We start from the raw sequence: 14,165 nt of genomic DNA, 5'->3' as shown, positions 1-14,165 counted from the left end.
CGTATTGTTAGGGTTACGGGGCGCAGGTGTCCTTTCCTGTGTTTCCCAACTAGCCGATGTCACCTCGTTTATTTGGAGTGACATATCTCATTTTAGGGTAGCTCCTCGGCTCATCAGTCACTCCGCTTTTCATGGCCTTCAGCTGGTGCGGTCTGAGGCCTTTCAGAAAGCTGCGGCCTGACTACGTGTGCATCAGGGGCCGGGTCCTCTACCGCCGAGGGGGCCTTCAAGTTGCCGCTGCTCCATATTTTGGCCAAATTTTTGGTGTGGCCAGACTCTCAATTTGGCCCGCCAAGAGTGAACTCGAATGTTTTCTTTTTCTGAAGGAAAAAAATTTTAGTTTCATCAGCCTGGCAAGACATTCGGCGCGGACCTCCAGGAGCAAAGAGATGCGCCGGGTAGAGGCGCCCGCGGAAGCCGGAAGCGGCGCGACTTCCGGCCGGGCCGCCATCTCGTCGTGAGACAGCACTAGCCGTGCCGCGCGATGTCGTCCGCAGTCTCATCCTGGGGTTGCGGCGGGCAGCCGGAGATGGAGGCGCTGGGCGCCGCGGGTCCCTGGCGGCTGCGCTTCTCGCCCTACGCCTTCAACGGAGGGTAACGCCCGGCGGCGGCGGCGGGAGCGGTGGGCCTGAGGGCGCGCGGCGGAGCTCTGGCTCTTGGCCCGGGATCGGGGAAAGCTACGTGTGCTCTCGTGCCGCGCTCGGGGCCTGGTGCTGTCGGAATGCCCTCTGGGTCTTAAGCAGTCCTTTCCTTGGTGGGAGTGGGTTTCTTGACGGCCGATCGCTGTAAATTGACGCCGCCTCGAGTGTATCAGCCATTTCTCACTGACCACGGTTCTCGGTTTGGTTTTGCCGCTGGGCCCTGGACCCGGGAGCTCTACAGCTGAGCCACACCCCCAGCCCTGTTTATTTTTTGGTATATCTGCTAAGTTGCCCAGGCTGGCCTCGAACTTTGGATCCTCCTGCCCTAGTCTCCGTAGTCGCTGGGATGACAGGCGTGCGGATGGGTCTTTAGAAAAAAACAAAATACCAATCAGGTCCTTAATTAAATTGAAATATTGAATGTCAGAGTGTGTTAAGACCGTGAAGAATCAGTTTTAGTTTTGGTCATGCTACTGAAGAGCAATGTGGTCTTTGGGTACCTCTTCGTTTCTTTTTTTTTTTTTTTTCTTTTGGTGGGGGGCGCTGCCAGGGATTGAACTCGGTTGCGGGGGGGGGGGGGGGGGGCTCGACCACAGAGCCACATCCCTACCCTATTTTGTATTTTATTTAGAGAGGGTCTCCCTGAGTTTGCTTAGCGCCTCCCTGGTTGCTGAAGCTGGCTTTGAACTTGGGGTCCTCATGCCTCAGCCTCCTGAGCCACTGGGATTATAGGTGCCTGGCTACCTTTTCATTTCTTGAACTTAAATTTATTTTTGTTCCTTAGCTACTTAGTATTTCTGGGGAGAATCAAAGACATTTTGTGACGTACCAGCAATGATCATATTCAGTTCTCAGGATCAGTAAATATTAGATGATATTTAGCCCGGTGAGGCTCTTGGAAGTTAAAGACCTTGTGTGAATTAAGTCAGGACTTGAATTCAGAATTCTGTCATCACTGGGTTTGTTTACTTTTCCATTGCACTCATTAACATGTCATGTGATGATTCATATTATAAAGTGGATTGTCAGACCCATTTCATAAAACTGTTATAATTCTTTTTTTGTTTTTTTTTTGTACTCTACACACCAGCCTTCCCCCCCCCCTCCCATTTAGAGTCAGGCTCTTGCCAAGTTGCTTAGCCTTGTTAAATTGCTGAGGCTGGACTTGAACTTGGGGATTCTTCTGCCTCAACCTCCTGAGCCGCTGGGATTACAGGCATGTGCCACTGCTCCCTGCATAAATTCTTGATAATAGAATTTCAGTTCTCATTCACTTTTTTACCCCTTGTCATCCAGTTTAACTTGTAATCCAATTAAAGCTATTACTCTTCTAAGATTTATAATCTTTTGATTATTACATTGTCACCCATTCTCAATCTTTAGCATGTATTGCGGCTGGCTTTCAGGCAGCCTGTTCTTCTACAAAATGAGGTTTATTTCTATTAATTTTTAGCCTCCAAGTCTGTCCTTAGCAGTCACATGTCCCATACCTGGGAGTATAATTCCCAAGACTTTTTCTCCAGTTCTACTTCTCATAAGTTCCTCAATTCTGTTTGTTTGTTGTTGTTGTTGTAGTTTTCCTGTAAAACATTTATGCCTTGATTTTTCTATTCTCACCATCTGAGGAGAGTAAGCAAAACAAGCTAATTATTCTTTTTAACCACATCACCTCCTTTAGACGTGCGGCATAGTTATGTCATTATTCTGCTTCTGTAAAATCATGGATGTCATAATGGGTTTTTCCAGCTCTGCATTTCAGTCCATTGTGTGTGTGTGTGTTGTTTGGGGTGCATCCCCTTTTCTCCTCTTTACCCTGCTTCCCTCCCATTGCATTACTTGTTCTGGAGCATGTTTCTGTCCCGTTTTACATTGTGGTGTTGTCAGAGTAATCATCAAACCCTTTTGTGCAAATTGAACTTTTTTCATTCTTGCTCAGATAATCTTCACAGTACCTTGCTAAAATTCAAAATTTTTTTTTTATAAATTCATAAATCTTTAGCTTGACATTTGGGTCCTTCCACAGCAGGATCCCTGTCCATCATGCAGGAATATGTCTCTCCACTCTCTTGCACTAAAATGGCCACCTGAATGGTTGTTTTCATGTACTATGTAACTATTAGCTGTTTCCCTTTGCTTGCTAATCCCTGGAATGCATCCTTTTCTACTTTGAAACTTTAGTGAAAACCTTACTCAGTAAAATAGGACCTCAAGTTTTCCGAGTACTGTATTCTGGAAGGCACTATGCTAGGTGCTGTGACTTTTTATTTTTATTTTTATTTTTTGGCACTACTGGGTCTTGCACATGCTCACAAGCACTCTACCACTGAGCTACATCCTCAACCCTAGGTGTTCAGTGTGGATTGTTGTCATTTAATTCTCAAAGATACCCTGTAACACAGGCACTGCTGTTGTCATTAACTTGAACCTGGAGAATTTGTCTACGGTTCCAGAAGTATTGGGTGACAAGTGAAGGTCTCTGCCTCCAGTAATTCCAGAACCCAGGTGCTTAGTCATCTTACTCTCATTCAAGCATATGCCAATGCAGTCATAGCTCACATCGAGTAGAGGAGCAGTGCTGCATAGTCACTGTTATAAGGGCTTTACAACTGACTTATAGCTCTGCTGTAAAAACGGAAATTGGGGCCTTGAGAAGCTAAATAACATACCCAGCAGCCTTGTATCTGCTAAGTTGGAGAGTCAGAATTAGGATCCAGGTCTGCTTTTGGAGTTTGTGCTTTAAGCATCTTAGGGGAAATTTGCTCTCTGTCCACTCATCAGCAAGTACCCAAGTGTCTGCTGTGTGCAAGACATTAGATACTCTTGGCACATGAAGATGCACTGCTCCCTTCTGCTGAACTGAGGTTGTATTGTTGTGCCGCTATCTATTCCTGGTCCTCGTTTCATCATTTTATAATGTCAGGGTTTTTAAACTACAACCTTGCATTAGTAAGGTTTCTGATTTGATGATGATGATAATTCAGTGGCTTTCTCATTTATTCCTGTCAGGGAGCCTTTGCTTGAATTTGGGATGATTAGGGTTTTTTCCCAAGACATTTACAGCCAGTCTTTCCTCTTCCATTGGAATCCTATTTTTGTTCACATCCAAATATGTCCTGTGGAGCATTCTTCCATTAGGAAAGGTAGGGTTACCACCCTGAAGCATTAATTTTCTCTTTGTTTCCTCAGTACTGTATTGGCAATCGCTGGTGAAGACTTTTCGATTGTTGCTTCTGACACTCGGCTCAGTGAAGGCTTTTCTATTCACACTCGGGACAGCCCCAAATGTTACAAGTTGTAAGTAAATGTTTCTTTCTTTCTTTTTTTTTTTTTTTGAGAGAGAGAATTTTTTAATATTTATTTTTTAGTTCTCGGCGGACACAACATCTTTGTTGGTATGTGGTGCTGAGGATCGAACCCAGGCCGCACGCATGCCAGGCGAGCACGCTACCGCTTGAGCCACATCCCCAGCCCATAAGTAAATGTTTCTAAGGACATATTTCATGATGTCTTTGTGATGACATAATGCTGCAAAAGATTCCACCGGTTAAGCAGTTTGTTTAGTGAGTTTTTACGCTGCCTTGAGAGCTTATCTTGTATTTTCTCTAAAGAACAATTTTCTAAGCATTTTCTAAATTCATTGCAGAGTTCTTGATACTTGCTATATCTGAGTACCCACGCTGCTTTTGGTAACCTATGTGTTTTTATCCTAGCATCTCACTATTAAAAATTCAAGCACTTTTATTCAACAAAGGAATTTCATAATGAACACCAATATGCCATCCCCAGGATCTTACCTTGAGCATTTTGTTAACATTTCTTTCTATGCCTCTAATCATTTGTGTAAGTCCACTTATGCGAATAGAAATGTTTTGGCTCATAGTGCTGGGAATTCCAGCCTTGGGGGAACAGCATCTGGCCAGGGTCTCTGTACTGTGTCATAACATGGCAGAAGGACAGAGACAAAGGGGTGCACAGCATTAGTCTGTTCATGAGGGCTCTACCCGAAACATGCCATCGCAGTGGCAGTTAAACCTCAGCACATTTTGGAAGGGACAAACATCTAAACCATAGCACCATATCTACTAAGTGTTCTTAAATTTTCCTAGTTTATTTTTCCTTGAATAACTTAAAGTTTTAATGGGCTGAAAAATTCTCTTCCTAAAATGTATGAAATGAAGCTATATATACCAAAATAGAACTGTCTGTATATATCACAGAAGTGCGTCTTGCTGATTAGCTGCGGTATGTATTTGACCATTTGGGAAATGCTATGAATCCTTGTTAATCCCAAATTGAGTCACAGTTTACTAAGCATGAATTGGAGTGGGAATGAGACAGATAAGGTGTGGGTCCTTCTGGGCCCTTTGTACAGGCCCTTGTGGTGCTGTGGGGAGCAGGTGAGGAAGATGACAACGCCTTCTTGTTTCCTGGTTTGAGCATGGCCCACATCTTAACCTAAGAAGCATTGTCCCAGTCCCTTCTGCCCTTGGATGCTGCTTTCTTTTCTGCCAGTGCTTTCCTCTTCTAAGATGTACCTTTCAGAGTTTGAGAGTAGTAAATGTTAAAAAGAAAGCTTTAAACTTGGCTATATAGACACCATCCAGTGTGAGTTTTGTCACCTGGGTAGCATCTGTTGTGATGAGTGTGCTCCTGAAGTGAGCACCCTTTTCTCCTTTGTCTTAATAAATACACAAGACATGGAGATAGAGAATGATATAACACCATCAGATTTTAACCATCCTTGCTGAAACGTGCTTTTTACAGAACAGACAAAACAGTCATTGGATGTAGCGGTTTTCATGGAGACTGCCTTACCCTGACAAAGATTATTGAAGCAAGACTGAAGGTAGGTACTTTTGTACTTGTCTACACCATTGAAAATTAGAAACAATCCATTAGATTCTTAGGCCTGCAATATAACTTAGAACAGCTGGGGAAGCATGAATTTAACAGGCAAAACATTGTATCCTAGAAGTGAAGTGATCCTGCTGACCAGGTTTGTTGAGGTCTCATTGTGAACCAGCAGCTCCTTCACATGCTGATATCTCTGTACCATGAGAAGTTCTTTCTCCAGGTAGCCTTAGAGGGGCTCGTAGGAAACTTTTCCCTGTAAAACAAAATAAATTAGTCTGGGGCAGGAGGTGCCCCAGAATGTGTTAGCAGGCACTTGGTTTGAAGCACTGTCAGCTGTTGACCTTAGTGTACAGACACATGAGCAGGAAGAGGAAGGAATAGACCAGGAGTGAGGGTGGGAGCTATAGCCCATCACCTGACAGGCTTCAGTGGTGGCCACCAGGGGTAGGGGGTGGTATGACAGGAAAGTGCCAACAAGGTGGTCACATGGCTTTGCTTGTTGTGACCATTAGTTGAGGCTGATTGCACACCAGTTGTGACACCATCACTAGGCAGGTGTATATTGGCTTCACTGGCACTGACTTGGGCTGGATAGAAATGATTTCACTGTTCATCAGTTGTTTGTGCTTTTTAGGACCTTATGTTCAAGGTTTCAGATATGTTAGCAGGTATCTACAGCGATTGTTAATGTGTATTTTACATAGCTTTTTATTTTTCTATATTTTGAAAGTCATGGTTTGGGTTTATAGTGTTGGGTTTCTCTTTAGTGGTGCTATATGATTGACAAAAATTAAGTCAACCTAAACCCATTTTATATTTGTGAGTTTTGCAGAATTTCTGTTGAGTTATTCTGGATTCCCAAGAGTCTGACAAATCTAGGATTATGAAAACACTATATTATCCTAGGAGCCTGTTTTTTACTTGTGTTCTCCACTGGGGATGCTGCGAGGAGCGAGACCACTCTCTGTACTGGAATCTTGCAAACTAAGGATCTGCCCTTTGTCTCCTGTTCTCACAGGTGTTTGCAGAGATGGGGGCCACATCTGGCTCTGATGTGGGTCAGCAGACTGATCTGTGGCAGGCCAGATGACGAGCGTTTTCAGCCTCATGGGCTGTTTGGCCTCTGTCACAGCTGCCCCACTCTGCTGTTGTCCTGAAAAGACAGCTGGAGATAGTATGTGATGAGTGAATGTGGCTGTGTTCCACCATAGCTATATTCGCAGAGACGGGCAGTGGGCTGAAATTTGGCCTTTGCTAGGTTTTGATGGCCCCTGGTCTAGGTTCACAGTGAAGGGGAGGTGTGGATTTGGAAGGCTTTCCTAGGTTACCTCATGTGCCCTCTTACAGGGCCAGAGAGTGGAAGGCAAGCTTAGCATTTGTTCCCTTGAGATTTTAAGGATCTAACAGAGTACCACTTGACGTAGGTATTGTTGTGTTTGATGTGAAAGAGACTTGCAGGCTCCACCTTCATATGCCTTCTGTTTTTGCCAAATCCTGCAGATGTACAAGCATTCCAATAATAAGGCCATGACAACGGGGGCCATTGCTGCGATGCTGTCTACCATCCTGTACTCAAGGCGCTTCTTCCCATACTATGTCTACAACATCATCGGTGGACTTGATGAAGAAGGTAGAGCCTTGCTTTCTGGCAAGGGAGGGGGCATGGTTCCCAGATGTGTCCCTTTCTGCTTGGAGTGGAAAGGAGCCGTAAACTCCCTCTAACCCAGCAATTCATGTTTTGGTCATGAGAAGGATCTCAAGCTAAGAGGGATCAATGACATCAGAAGGCACATAGCAAGTACTGCATGTGGTGCACATTAGCAGTCAGTTATTTTGCTCTTTCCTGGGAGTCTTGCATACCGTAAAGTTAGTAATTTTGCATTTTTATCTCTTAGAGAAAAATATGGCCTATGGGATCTTGACCTACATGTGATCATAAGTGATCACAAGGAATTATTGACATATTTAGTAGTTGACTCAAAAAGTTTTTGTAAAGTGATATCTTCAAAGTCATTTGGGGTACTTACTGTCTATACTTTCTCAGTGTTCTGAGAACCTTTCTGAAACACCTCTTTGGTTTTCTATCAGAAGAAGAGGCAATGTCTGAGAAAATGTTTCACCTGACATTTCCATCTGTCTTTGGTCCACAGCTGCTTTACCCCACATGGTGCTGCTATTTTCTACCAGTTACGATTTTGATATCATTTGCTTCCAAAAACACAGTCTCCCAGGACAGATGCATGCCACCAATTAGAGGCTGGATCCTGGGCTTTCCTTTTTGTTTATTTCCTTATTTGGGTGGCATGCATCTCCCAGATATTTCTAGGAAAAAAATCAGAGTGGCCTTTTTTTGAGATTTTGCTTTCAGAATCTGATATTTTTTAGTTTTTCTCAAATTTATTTATTGGTTTTTTTTTTTTTTTTTTTTTTTTTTTTTTTTGCAATGCTGGGAAGGAACCCAGGGTCTCACACATGCTAAGCAAGTACACTACCACTGAGCTGTATGGCCAGCATACAACTTTAGTTTTTCACTCTATTACTTTTGTTTCTGGTGTCTTCAATTTCTAAGCACTTTTCCCTGTTTAATGGCTTTTTTTTTTCAATCCTTGTATTATTTATTTTGTACTTAATTTGAAATTTTCTTGTATTGTTTGCATTTCATTAGATTGTTTTTTGTGTGCTTTTATTTTCCTTGCCTGTCTCTGTAGCAGAGCCTTCCTTCAGATTTTTTTTTATTTCTGGGTGACCATTTGTCTTTCAGAGTGGTATACCAGAAGGTCTTGGTGTCGCTCACCAGCTGGCTTCAGCTGGGTACTTAGGTGACCTGCACCCCTTTGGATGAAGGTTGCTTAATGCTGGGTGCCTACCTTCAAGGCCTCAGAGGGGAAGAAAGCTAGAGGTCTGCTCTTTTCTGTCAGCTTTCTATTTGTTTCTTCTATTTTCATTCCTTCCTGAACCCTTTCTGCTCTGAGCCTGGTGCCCTGAGTCCAGAGCCTTCCTGCCTTCTAAGAGGCGACCTGGAGGCAGTGCTTCCTGTTGACGAGGTGAGCAGCTGCCCTTCTGCATCTGCTTTACCTGAGTCTGTGCCTTTAGTCTCTTTGTTCCTGCCATGCTTTCTAAACATTTTCCCCAGAAAGGAACCTTAGTTTTTCTGTAGTGAGAACAATAAATACGTGCTTATACACTCATGTAGTTGCGCATGAGTAAGACAGTAGTATAGGTTGAGAATCTCTACTCTGAAGCCTCAAATGCTCTGTAATTCAAAACTTGACTAGCACCATAGGTGGGAAAATCCACACCGCAAAACTGTTCCATGAATGAAATTATCTAAAATACTTTATGAAATTACCTTTTGGCTATGTGTATGAAACGTAAGTGATTTTCACATTAAGATTTGGGTCCAAATCCCAAGATACCTTATATTGTATATATAAATATTCCAAAATTTAAAAATCTGAAATTCTTCTGGTCCTAAGCATTTTGGATGAGGGATGTCCAACCTGTATTTTCCTATAACCATGCATTGGATATATAATGTAGTTTTAAGCTGATGACTCCAGATAAGGACTCTTAGCATCTGATTCCGTGCTATGAGGCTGTACTTTGGTGTGCCTCACTGTCCTCCACAGGCATTCAGGTTGTTCAGCTTTCCTTCCTGTAAACAACATGAGAAACATCCTTGTAAAAAATATACCTCTGTGTATTTCTCTAATTGTGCTTTTCTCCTCCAGAAAAAAATTCCTCATTGTTGAATTACCAGATCGGGGGATTCTTCTTTTTCATTTTGTTTTCATTACTGCCCAGTCCTCTAGAAAGGATGTACAGTTCACTTCTACCAGCAGGGAATGTGAAAGCTTGATTTTATGTACGTTCTTAGTTAATCTGTTAGTCTTAAGCATTTCCTGCCTGGTTAGGAAAGCCAAAACTTATCTGTATCTCTCAAGGACTTACTTATCTGTCTTTATTTTGATTACTTTATTTATTTGAAAATCATAGAGCTTTTTGAATTTTGTTGAGGGAAAGTGCTTCACAGTCAAACTTTATGCCCCTGCACAGATGTTGCCAGTGTCTCTTGCTTTCTCTAGGGGCCTCTTGAAGTCTGTTTATGGCAGATCTCACCCTTTCCTTTGCTTTCCTCAGATCTGTTCTTTCTAGTTTTCTGAACTTAGTTCCACCCTCAGGGAAAGCTTTTGTGTCTCATTTTGCTTGTGGCCACTCAGCTTGTACGAGATATGGTTTTCTTTTGCCTTTATGCCTCTTTTCCATTCCTTCTTGATAGGCTGAGGTTAGTGGACCTTTGCTTTCTCAAAGACACTTCCCTAGATTCTCTTGGGGGACTTCATGTTGTCTTGTCCAGCATAAAATTCAGTCTTCATATTTCTGCAATAGAAAAAGTACACAAAGATAACAGTGGCAGTTGTGCACACATGGTAAGAAGATTTTCCCTACCCCACATCTACTGGGTGATGCTGGAGTACTCCAGTTCTAGTGTCATGTGTTGTTCCAGTCAGTTACATGCAGTCTTAGGCATGCCTTCTGAATGATCCATGATGTTTCACATCCATAATTTTTTTTAAAAAAAAAAGCTTTTTCAAAAATTACAGAGTGACGTGTTCTTTCTTTAAAAACTCAAACAATAGAGAAGCATTTTTGTTGTTTACCTTCAATCCCACACTCAAAAGATAATCAAATACAGTTTGCTATTTATTCTTCCAGCTTTTGTATACCTTTAAAATTTCTCATTGTTGAATTACCAGATCAGGGGATTCTTCTTTTTCGTTTTGTCCTAAGCATTTTGGATGAAGGATGTCCAACCTGTATTTTCCTGTAACCATACATTGGATGTATTGACTCCAGATATGCATAAGTTTTCTTATGTTTTAAAGAACAGGATTGTCTTGTACATGTTACCCAGCTCAATTCATTCTGTATTGTCCCGTCTTCCATAGTCCCGTTACATACATGTAAGTCTTCTTCCAGGGCTGCTGAGTAGTAGTAACAAGGTATATAGTGAACATGTGTGCACTGGAAACTACCTAAGTATTTTGAGTGTATTAACCTCATAACCTCTCTGGGGTGATAGCAGATATTAATGTTTTTGATCACTGAAACATGGCCTGAGCAGGCCATATTGGGATATTGAGGGGCGGGGCTGGCTCCAGGGTTTGCTCTTTCTACTGACAAGTTTTGTGCTCTTGGGTGATATAGAGGTGTCTTTCTTGTTTACAAGGAGTCATGACTGAGTCCTCTTGTGTGTGCTTTCACACCAGGAGGTTCTTAGGCCAGAGAGGGCATCATTTACATCTGCTTCAGTGGAGTCTGCCAGGCACATCCTCATTGTCCCACAAGTCTCTGTCATGTTGCGAGGAAGTGGATTCAGATTCTGTTTTTCTTAGCTTCTCGCTATTCTGTTGGGGAAGCAACCAGGAATTAAACCCAGAGGCACTTAACCAATGAGCCATGTCCCCAGGCCTTCTCTCTACCCCACCCCACTCCCTTTTTATTTTTATTTTTTCATTTTTTGAGGTAGTATCTCACTAAGTTGCTTAGGGCCTTGCTAAATTACTGAGGCTGGCTTTGAACTAGTGGTCTGCCTTGCCTGCTGAGCTGCTGGGATTGCAGGCACGTGCCACTGTGCCCAGCAAAGAAGCTGTTCTTTTTTTTTTTTTTTAAGTTTTTTTTAGTTGTACAGGAACATAATCCTTTTATTTTATTTATTTATTTTTATGTGACGCTGAGGATTGAACCCAGTGCCTTGTACATGCTAAGCAAGTGCTGTACCACTGAGCTACAACCCCAGCCAAAGAAGCTATTTTTTATCATTCTAGTAATTCAAGTTGTTATAGTTTGGGCAACCCTAATATTTTACATGTGTCATTTATGTTTTTCTGAAATTCCTCCTTTATGAAGGATTGGTTTTATGCTTCAAACACAGCAAGTATTCCTTATGATCACTCATGCATTTACCACTGGAAAAATTTTCAACTGTCAGGTCAATGCCAAACTATACAAGTTAGAAATATTATAAAAACTATACTATTTATAAATATTAGGGATTTGGTCAGAAATTAGAGCAGACCCTATAACCTATTAGCCGATGCATCTGCATCCCACTGCATGTTGGGGCCATAGGTTGATACCAGCAGCGTGACCTTGCAGATCATGTCAAGTGTCTAGTAAGTAGGTTGCCTGCAGTGTCTGAGCCTAGGGTTGGGTCTCTTGCTCTGACCATGCTTTCTGCTGGTGTCACCGGCACAGCAGTGAATGTGTTCTGGTCATTGGCTGAAGTTAACCGAGTTGGTGGTGCATTTCACATCATGTTTTGACTGGATTTATTTTCATTTTTACCGTGGTCTGGGTGGTGATTGGGTGCCGTCCTTATGGAGACTGTTTTCTTCTTTAAGGAAAGGGAGCTGTGTACAGCTTTGACCCAGTAGGCTCCTACCAGAGAGACTCCTTCAAGGCTGGAGGCTCAGCAAGTGCTATGCTGCAGCCCCTGCTCGACAACCAGGTAAGGAGCCTGTGTCTGGCTGTGGCCAGATGCAGCACCTCCCTCTTAGTGCTCTTCCTTTTCCTAAGGAGCTGCTGAGTTCATCTGGTTGGTTGCCCTGCCGAAACCATGCCGTGTCTGTTCTGCCAGCTCTCTGGGGTCTGACCTCTGCAGCAGTTGGTCTGTGCCCTCCTGAGGTCATGAAAATGCTTTTTTACCCCTTCACTTTTCTGGTTCTAACTTCCAGGGATGTTTTTCATTTGTCTCCACCATCATAGCTGCCAAGATTCAAACCTACATTTCTGAATTTACTTTCCAGTCCCCCTTCTGCCTCCAGTGTTCGTTCCCTAGTTCACTTGTCAAGTATGATTTGTTTGGCCATGCCTTTGCTTCTTGCTTGTCTGCCTCATTTCCCACCACTGGACACTGCTTTTCCCTAAAACCACACACTCTTCCTGTGTACCTCCCCCACAGTCAGGAATGCCTGGTGCTCTCAGCCTGCAGTGTGTCCTTTAGCACTTGACTTCTTGGGTACTCTGCTGCTGCCTTCTTCTAGTGGACCTAGTTGGTGGCTGTAGAAATTGGTCCTGGTCCATTTTCTTCTTAGTTATGACACTGTCTCTTCCTCTGCTTACCTGTCTCTACCTTGCTTGATTTAGCTTCTCAAGAATGGAAGCTTTGCCAGTGAGTTCATCCCAGGTTTCTGGTGTGTGTGATTCATCCAAGACTGGCAGTTCTTGGTGTGAAGGGCATTCTAGGGTGATATTTTTATTATGAATCTACAGACCTGAGAGAGTACTGGGGGGAGGCTGGAACCTTCCTTTGGCCTTTATCATCACAGGACACTCATGCCAGCCTCCTGTCCTTCCAGGTTGGTTTCAAGAACATGCAGAACGTGGAGCATGTGCCATTGTCTTTGGACAGAGCCATGAGGCTGGTGAAAGATGTCTTCATTTCTGCAGCTGAGAGGGATGTATACACCGGGGATGCCCTCAGGATCTGCATTGTGACCAAAGAGGGAATCCGGGAGGAGACTGTTCCCCTTCGGAAGGACTGATGATTGGGCTGTCCCTGGGGGCTGTTGGGCAAGGTCGTTTTATTGTGAAAGAACCCTAAAGTACCTGTTCTGTTAAAATGTGCTTTATCTAAGGAGACAGATTTAGAAAGTAGAATTTCTTCTTTCATTTTCTTCATTCTCCCCACAATTGCCTGTCATCCAGAGGTGTTGCTGAATTTTCCCTCATATTCATCAGCAAGGAATTTGGAGAAATCTCTCTTATTGGCTAGCTTATCTTAGGAACTGGGCTCTTGGTGTTTATTTAGTTTACCCACTCACCTGAAGGAACTTTTAAGACACTTTTTTTTTTTTTTTTTTGGAGTGCTGGGGATTGACCCCAAGTCCTCATGCATGCAAGGCAAGCACTCTACCTCTAGGCTACATCCCCAGCCCCTGTAGGGATCTTTAAACTACCCAGAAGGGATGTTATTTATCAGGGTTTTATTAAAACTTCAATGTATATAAGTGATATAGCTTAAAATTTTCATGCCTGGAACTATCAAGCAGGCAATCTGAAAAGGCTGTGCTGTAAAAAAAAAAAAAAAAAATCTTGAACCAGAATTTCTTAAAAATTGTAAAAGTGAGAAGCCTTTCACGTGGGCTTTAGCCAGAAATCTGGGATAATTTTTTTTTTAACCCCAGATCTTATTAAATAACTATTTGGCTAATAATTATAAAAACTTTAAATAATAATCCCAAGTAGTAGAAGGCAATTTTGGAGTGGTCTCACAAGTGCTTTGGTAATATTACAATAGAGAGAAGGTTCGGGTAGAGCTAAGTGGTGGAGTGCTTGCCTAACATGCCACAGGCCCAAACCTAGAATCCCAGTGTCACAAAGAGAGAGAGGACCCTAGGTTTTGATAGAGCTAAAGACTTTTTTGTCTGAGAACTGTAAAGTGCATTTTAACTTTGTTGTTATTTGGTGGTTTGGTTTTTTATTATTGTTTTGGTACTGAGGATTGAACCCATACATCCCCCAGCCCTTGATATTCTTTGAGACAGGGCCTTCCTTAGTTGTAGAGGTTGGCCTTAAACCTGTAATCCTCCTGCCTCGGTCTCCCAAATTGCTGGGATTACAGGCTGCAACACCGCACCCACCCAGTTGTTGAACAGTTTTACTGTG

General features: G+C 42.9%; 1 protein-coding gene across 1 annotated transcript; it reads left to right on the top strand.

Annotated features, from left to right (window-relative positions):
• Positions 1 to 427: 427 nt before the first annotated feature.
• Positions 428 to 13,157, top strand: PSMB1 (proteasome 20S subunit beta 1). Its single transcript, XM_081296601.1, has 6 exons — positions 428 to 594; positions 3,828 to 3,935; positions 5,406 to 5,487; positions 6,996 to 7,125; positions 11,900 to 12,006; positions 12,857 to 13,157. The coding sequence occupies exons 1-6, from the start codon at positions 485 to 487 to the stop codon at positions 13,040 to 13,042; spliced, it is 723 nt and encodes a 240-aa protein (XP_081152727.1). The 5' UTR covers positions 428 to 484; the 3' UTR covers positions 13,043 to 13,157.
• Positions 13,158 to 14,165: the final 1,008 nt, after the last annotated feature.

This window comes from Spermophilus citellus (genome assembly GCF_964194105.1).
Source record: "Spermophilus citellus genome assembly, chromosome: 5".
In the NCBI taxonomy this organism is placed as follows: domain Eukaryota; kingdom Metazoa; phylum Chordata; class Mammalia; order Rodentia; family Sciuridae; genus Spermophilus; species Spermophilus citellus.
The sequence above is the reverse complement of the archived record's forward strand: the minus strand, read 5'-3'. Positions and strand labels throughout refer to the sequence as shown.